The 7835-nt window shown below is 37.9% G+C and overlaps 1 protein-coding gene across 2 annotated transcripts in view; it reads left to right on the forward strand.

Moving 5' to 3' along the window:
- The first annotated feature begins 2042 nt into the window (after positions 1–2042).
- The window catches only part of LOC107657129 (nuclear envelope phosphatase-regulatory subunit 1-like), an 18550-nt gene continuing 12757 nt past the window's right edge, over positions 2043–7835 (forward strand). Inside the window, exons 1-5 of one of the 2 annotated variants that reach the window (XM_016445148.1) lie at positions 2043–2229; positions 2897–3397; positions 4242–4390; positions 6883–6954; positions 7159–7232. In XM_016445148.1, the coding sequence (XP_016300634.1) occupies positions 4366–4390; positions 6883–6954; positions 7159–7232 (171 nt within the window). In that variant the 5' untranslated portion in view covers positions 2043–2229; positions 2897–3397; positions 4242–4365. The remainder of the gene's footprint in view (positions 2230–2896; positions 3398–4241; positions 4391–6882; positions 6955–7158; positions 7233–7835) is intronic. The other variant, XM_016445149.1, reaches the window with a different exon arrangement.

Below are 7835 nucleotides of genomic sequence, written 5' to 3' on the forward strand. Positions count from 1 at the left end.
GTTAAGATCACGGTTAAGATTCAAAATAACAATTCACCTACGTATTTGATATCTAACATCGTCTAAGGACTAAAGGAAAATTATAACAGAACAAGTGAAAATTGGGTTGCATCTGTCTCAGAACAGCTACAACTTCGCAGTAGGCCTACATAAATGAAAAGAAAAAGACTCAGCATATACTGTGGCTGCAGACATCAAAATATGTCCGAAATAATGCAATAAATACGTAACATCCTGTCTCCTTGGCATCCTGTCTAAAATGCGTGTATCTGATCTTTTTTGAAAGCAGCATAGATGCTCCCTTCACTCCATCTATGCAGTACATGATTTCATAAATGTTCCAGGAAATAAATATGGTAGCCAATAAATATTTCCTTATGACCAAAACTCACAAGAATTTGTTCTAAATCATTAGTGATTTTAGTGCTGTTGAAGCCTGTCAACACCAGTTTCCTTTGGAGATACCTTCATACAAAACATGCTGTCTGTCTGACTGACTTGGCAGTCCATAACCTGTGTTTGTAAATACATATTATGTATGGACATTTGTGTTGTTAATTGGAAGTTTTATATAAGGTGAAATATCACTCTCATGTAAATGTAAATATTAATATATATAGCCCACATATACTCGGACATTCTCAAAACAAGTATTTAACATGCTCATTATCAAACATTAGCAATATAACATCATCATATTGATATAAAAAAATATATTTATTTTTTTTACTTATTATATACAAGCCAGGAGCAGATCCTATATCAACGAGAAAAAATTAAACAGAAAATAGAAAATACCTTGCGTGACTTAAAACTTCTAATTTTTCCGTGCACAGAACACAGGAAAAGGAAAATTCCTCCTTTCTTTTTGTGGCTAACTCGTGATACAGCATGTTTGTCTCCTAATTCCAGCAACAAGTGTTTCAGATCCACAAGCCTTAGAGTTTGCTCAGTGATGCATGTTTTTCCACAACAACAGCTCTGTGTCTACTGACCAAACCATGTGAAACTCTCGTTCGCTCTCTCTGCTTTTCTTCAGTATAACAGAATGATAAAGACGGTCTCAAGATAAAAACTGTCCTATGAGTTCTTTTCACTCCATATACTTTGATTCGTGCTTGTATGTGTTTCGGACAGCCATTATCAATACAAAGAAACCAAACTGCTGAAAAAGCAAAATGAGTTGATTAATTAGGAGGATGATACTGCCAATAATTAATAATTAAAACTGCTGGATATGGTGTGTAACTATATATTAATATACTGTATATGTGTGTGTGTGTGTGTGTGTGTGTGTGTGTGTGTGTGTGTGTGTGTGTGTGTGTTTGTGTCATCTGCCAATTCACACCACACAGACAAACACCAGCAAACAAGTTGGCCATTGGAGAATTTTATGAAAAACAACTGTCAATTAACTTTACAATACTTTATAATAATACTTTGTAATTTGTAGTGCATTAACTAAATTGTTCATTAACACTGATGCATGCTGAGACCATTTTTTTATACAACCAATACAAATTATTCTGATTCTTAAAGATAAGCTCAATTTGACCACTTGAGAACGCTGTAAACCAATAAAAAAGTCTCCTGATTTTATTGTTTATTGTTTTTATTTTTATTGTTTTTATTGTTTATTTTATTTATTTTAAGTCTCCCTTTTATTGTTGTACTTCTACCCAAGATGCAGGTGTCCATATGTGCCTTAATATAAATTTAGATATCATGGGTTTGCATGATATTATGTTCTACATTAATATGAAAAGATTTGAAGTAAACATAAACTGTTTATATATTGTGATGAATTTAACATTGGGACATTACGCAAAGTAGTAGCCTGGAGAGAGAGCAAGAAATCAAAGAAACACTATATATTCTTAGTCAGATCTAGTAGAGACATTACACAAAAGATTAGGGGTCATTTTTTAGCAACAGTCACAGGACAAGAAGCATGTTGTGTAATGGTCTGCAAATGAAACAAACAGATAAGCATTGGTTGCAGTATCCATGACCAGTAGGGCTATTCTGTGAAACAACAGTTTGAAGAGCAATAGTAATTAATGCTGTGCATGTGTTGAGTCGCACAGAAATGTTCAGCTTTGTGGATTTTGCCCTGTATTTATCATTCATAGTTTTACTTTGTGGTTCAATGGTGTGTTATTCAATCCCCTTATTCTTTCTGAGTAGGCTATTGCTCTTCCTTAAGCTCTCACTGGATTCATCTTAACGGTATGATTTTTTACATTTTAAAAAATAATTTTCTTTATTGATTGTTGTACATTTGGGACAGTTTTTGCCATTGAGATGACTGGGAAAAATGTCCCAAATAAGTTGAATTTACTCTATGTCATGTCTCAAAACAGAACTTGAAACTAAATTACCTGTATGGCAAAAATATATACTGTATATTTATCATATTGATTTTTAATATATTCAAAGCATTTTCAATACATTTTAGTTACCTAAAATATGTAGATTTCCATGTTTATTTATAGTTTATTAAAGAATTTCATTAATCTGAAATGTATTTTTTAAGATTTAAATATAGTTTCTTGCTCCTTGAAATATATTATGGCATTTGAAAGATTACATGTAATAATAATAAGAATAATAAAATGTATTTCCTTGAGCCACACTATTTAACATACTTTTTTTATGGGTATCTTCCTCTGTTCATTTCATCCGCTCCCACATTCTTTGATTTTTCTCAATCTTTCTTTCTTGTTCTCCTTGGCTGCAGTTTTGCTGTTGTTGTAATAATAATGTAACAATAATTACAAATAACTAATATGCTATATTAAATTGTAAGTCCTGAAATTATATATTTCATATAGAGTATAACGATGTAAAATTACTACACAATTTCTGTTAAAACTTTGTACATTGTTGCTTGTAGGGATACAATGGACCTAAAAGAGTACTTGAACAGGATTGGGTTTATTGGCCAGTATGACAAAGCTGAGCTGGACAATTTGTTCACCATCCACAAGCTGCATGTTATGAATATTCCATTTGAGAACCTCAGCATCCATTCTGGCGAGAAGAACACTATGGACCTAAACATCATCTATGATAAAATAGTCAAGAGCAATCAGGGAGGCTGGTGTTGTAAAAACAACCTCTTGTTCTCATGGGTCCTGAAGGAAATTCACCATGTTAGGCTCCAAAGTGTTCAACTGGAACAGGAGTTTCTCCCCATGGATTCTCATCTCATTATTTTAATAATTAATTTATGCATTTAGCAGACGCTTTTATCCAAAGCGACTTACAGTACATTCTTTTTACCAGTATGTTTAATTAATTTTTAATCTTGTAGAGATTGATGGGAAGCAGTACATTGCAGATGTGAGCTTTGGAGTGTCACACCAAATCTGGCATCCCTCGGAGTTGATCTCAGGTAAAGACCAGCCACAGCCTCCAGGCGTATTCCGCCTTATAAATAACAGTATGAAGTGGGTTTTGGAGAAGACAGGAAGGATGCAATTTGTCCAAGATAAGGCCCTTGCTAGTTCCAGCCTCATTGACAAGCGGCTCACCAAAACATTATACTCCTTCACATTAACACCCCGTTATGCAGATCGTTTCCGGGAGACATCAGATTGCTTGCAGACTAGTCCAGACTCTCTGTGCATGCTCAAATCCATTTGCTCCCTTCAGACGCCCACAGGCTTCAGAGCTCTGATTGGTTGGACGCACAGCCAGGTCACATTCAAAGATTTGGTGGACACAAAGGAAATTCCAGACTGTGAGATAGAGGCAGGGCAAAAGGACGCAATTTCAGGCCGGGAAAACTCACACTCATCCAGGCCACACAGAAAAAAAGGGGCCAAAATGGTACCTTTTGGGGTACAACAGCTTGACACCGTAGCAGTACACCGTACATATTAGTACCTTAAGAGTAGTAATTCGTACCCTTAAGGTAATAATTTGTAGGCCTAGGGGTAAAAAAGGAACAAATATGTCCTTTTAAGGGTACTGTTCCGGTGACAAGCTGTTGTACCCCAAAAGGTGCAATTTTGGCCCCTTATTTCCTGTATATAGCCTATACATCCACAACAATTTTTGAAACCAGACAACCCTATTACTGTATTTGTATGGCCATTACATAAAAAAGGTGCCTGTCACTTCTTCACCAGCAGGTCTACTGTTATGAACAGAACTGTGTCCACCTTGTTGAAAACATTCACCTCATTTCAATTTGTTAGCAAAGAATGTTATTTATCTTAATATGTTTCTTTAAGATGACGCCCTCCTCTCTAGGAGCCAATGAGAAGAGAGCTTCCGCGATTGGCTGGTGCACGCTGACGGCAGTGGCGTGTGTTTGCAGGCCTGAGCTGAGCGACTACAGCACTTGGGGGAAGAGCAATGCATTCATTAGAACAAGCCGAAGGTATTTTTTCAATAGATCGATTATCAGTTTAGTGTACTCATCTCCAAGTGTCATATTCAAATATTAGCGGAGCGTCTATGTGTTTATGGCAAGTTAGATATATAACTGATAGTGTTGTCACTGGACTGCTAGCATCTAAGCTAAGATTCTGATACCCTTCAGCTGTTAAAAGCGTTGTGTATTTTGCTGACATGCACTGCAGCAACATCATGAACGTAAGTATGTGAAACGAAATCTCGAAAGTCTGATGCCTCAACAAGGAGTGCAGCTTTTCTGTCATTGTAGAGCCTTGTCTTTGCTTTTAAACATGGTGTTGGCCAATCATAATGCCATCATATCTGACACACTGACATATAAGTTACATGCAAAATAGTGTACATTTTCCCAAAAAGATGTAAAAGCTATAAAGCTGCCAGTGCATTGATATGCCTTGTACAGTTGATATTTCTCACCTTATGAGCTCAGTCAGTGTAACGGAGTGTGAAATCAGTGTATTTATCCCATCTATGTATTTAGCTTTTCTTCAGTACGCATTTTTCAGAGTGATGTGAAACATAGCAATCAAGTGTCTTAAAGGGGTAATTCACCGCTGACAACATGGTCTCTTAAAGGGATAGTTCACCCAAAAATGAAAATTTGATGTTTATCTGCTTACCCCCAGGGCATCCAAGATGTAGGTGACTAATAGAACTTGGCTGTCTATACAGTAGAAGGGCAAAATGTTTTTGAAAGGTGTTACATGATTAAAGAAAACTTAGAAAAGGGGTTGTGGCATTCTCTTTTGTTAGAAAGGTAGGAAAACTCCAACACCCTTAATGCTTTGGGCTCGATCCGACTGTCCATGGTCGGGAATACAAAAATACGGAAGTACAATCTGTAGTTTTAAAGGGGTCATATGATGCAATTTCAAGTTTTTCTTTCTCTTTGGAGTGTTACAAGCTGTTTGTGAATAGTGTTTCTACTAGAGGTCGACCGATTGATTGGCTGATTTTTGGCATTTTTTAATTAATCGGCATCAGCCGATTGTGCTGCAGATTAGGCCGATTTATAGGCAGGCGCATCTGCGGGCAGCTAAGCGTTGTTGCGGAACGCAGGAGAATCTCTCTCTGGCTCCGTGAGAGACAGAGCAACTCGCACTCTTATGGCGTTATTTTAATGACAAATGTCGAGAGCGCATTATTGTAGCGCGAAAGCACATTAATACAATGCGCAGCGCGGGTTTCCCTTGCTCTCGCGCAAAACCGGACGCTCGCGCTCAGATACACGCTGCTCTCGCCCGGAGAGAGTGCCGACATTTGTCATTAAAATAACGCCATACACTCTCTGCAGCCGCTTCTTGTTCACAGACAGCTTCAGCTAATGATGGCAGGGCAAAACAGACAAGTTTCGAAAGCGTAACTACATTTTACCTTACTAGAATTGATGCCGGGAAGTTATCATATTCATAAGAGCAACAAGTCATTTGCATGTGAAAGTAGAAACACATGCAATTCAGACGAAACTTCTGGGCTGATTATAACGTGCAGGTTAACTTTCCTCGTGAAATGTGTGTGTAGGTCCACTCTTAAGCAGTTATGAGCAGCAGGCTGTGTAATATGTGTGAACTCTTTTATTTTTGTTATCACTTGGCCATTTGACTTATAGCAGTGTCCAGTGTTTCAATAACATTGAGTTATTTGTTATTTGTGAGTTAAAAATTAAAATGCAGTGCAGGTGTTTTTATATGAATGTATCTTTGAAAAGAACCGACAATCTTCAGAAAAGCTTCAGTGTCATTTTCATTTCGTCTTTCCTGTAATGCCTGATAAATAGCGTTTGTGAGCGCAGTGCTTATTTGATTACAGCGTTACCGGGGAAACCTGCTCCAACAGCGCCTCCTGCTGGCAGAGAATCAATTTGCATTTGCAATTCTGTGGGAAACACTGGTGTCTGTCAGCAAACATAAACAAAAAGCATGCTTCAGAACTGTTTTGAGTTTATCTTGTACCGTGCAATAATCATTTACTCAAACTAGGGCTGCACGATCGGCTGCCCTGATTTCTAAATATCGGCATCGGCCAGTGAAAAACACATATCGGTCGATCTCTAGTTTCTACAAAGTGGGGCAATTCCAACTTTGCAAGAGCAGTCTGGTGCTTCTGACTCACAGACTGTAAGAACGTTTCCATATTTAAAGAATTTGCCACTGATGATTCAAACGCGAGTTTTGAGCAGTGTAGAGTAGGGCTTGCCTGCAGCTGTCAGAAAATCACTTTAGTTGCTAAATAAATTGGGAGATCTGGGTACAGGTCACATGGGGGAAAAATGCACATTGTTCATTTATATGTACTACCAACATTGTAATGATACAAATCTGTCTTTTAACATGTCCTTTAAGTGTGGCTGAATTCTTTGTCAATTAAAAATGTAAAAATGTGTTCAAATTAGAAAATAGATGTTGCTTACCTCACTGTCCAGTCCAGTGCTGATATAGTTGTGTTGTTCCTCCACAGACCTGAAGGCTTTTGAGAGGAGACTGACAGAGTATGTGTCTTGTTTGCAGCCGGCTACAGGTCGTTGGCGCAGTAAGTCAGTCCAGCTTGTCTGGTCTAAAATTTATTGAATCGCTTTCAAGCAGTTTAAAACCTGGACTATGTGTCTGATCTGAGCCTAGATCTGTACATGATTTCCAAGTGTCCATAACATATTCATCAATAAGGACTGAAATTAAGTATATTGTGCCTTACCTTGCCTCATTTTAATTCATGACTTCTGTCTTCTTTTTGCAGTGATTCTGATCGTGGTGTCTGTGTGCACAGCTACAGGAGCCTGGAACTGGCTGATAGATCCAGACACTCAGAAAGTATGTGAAATGAAGAGGTGTCAGATTAGCGTCAAATGTCGCATTCTGCTTATTTGCCCTTACAGTTGTTTGTCTGTCATGTCTTCTAGGGGTGTAACGGATCGTAGATGATCTGTGATCCATAACTGATCAGGCTGCACGGTTCAGCACACATGCGATTCGCCGATTAACTGTAAAGTTTAACCATCATAGAGTTAACGTTTATCATTTGCACATGTTTTGTCTTGCCAGTTTACACATTCAAGCAATTTTAACTCGCGCGCTGTTTTCTGTGCGCTCAGCCGCTGCCGCACACACTCGAAGTGCGCACACGCAGAGAGAGAGACACCGCGTGAACAGCGAATTGATTCCTCTTTCACATACACACAAAGTTATGTTAAAATACCCGTTACGGCTGAGAAAAAAAAACAGATGTGTGTCAGTATTAGGTCCGTGCATTTGGTCTAAAAGAGACAGCAGCCAATAAATACCTGTTTCTGTCTGCTAATCAAATAACACCACAGCTCTAACAAAGATTAATCTGTATTTAACTTGTGCAGTGAGCACTATTGTGTTATTTTACACTTAATTATTAAATTTCTGCACCTGAATGCTACTGTTACT

Source organism: Sinocyclocheilus anshuiensis, unplaced genomic scaffold, assembly GCF_001515605.1.
Source record: "Sinocyclocheilus anshuiensis isolate Anshui unplaced genomic scaffold, SAMN03320099.WGS_v1.1 scaffold944, whole genome shotgun sequence".
Classification (NCBI taxonomy): domain Eukaryota; kingdom Metazoa; phylum Chordata; class Actinopteri; order Cypriniformes; family Cyprinidae; genus Sinocyclocheilus; species Sinocyclocheilus anshuiensis.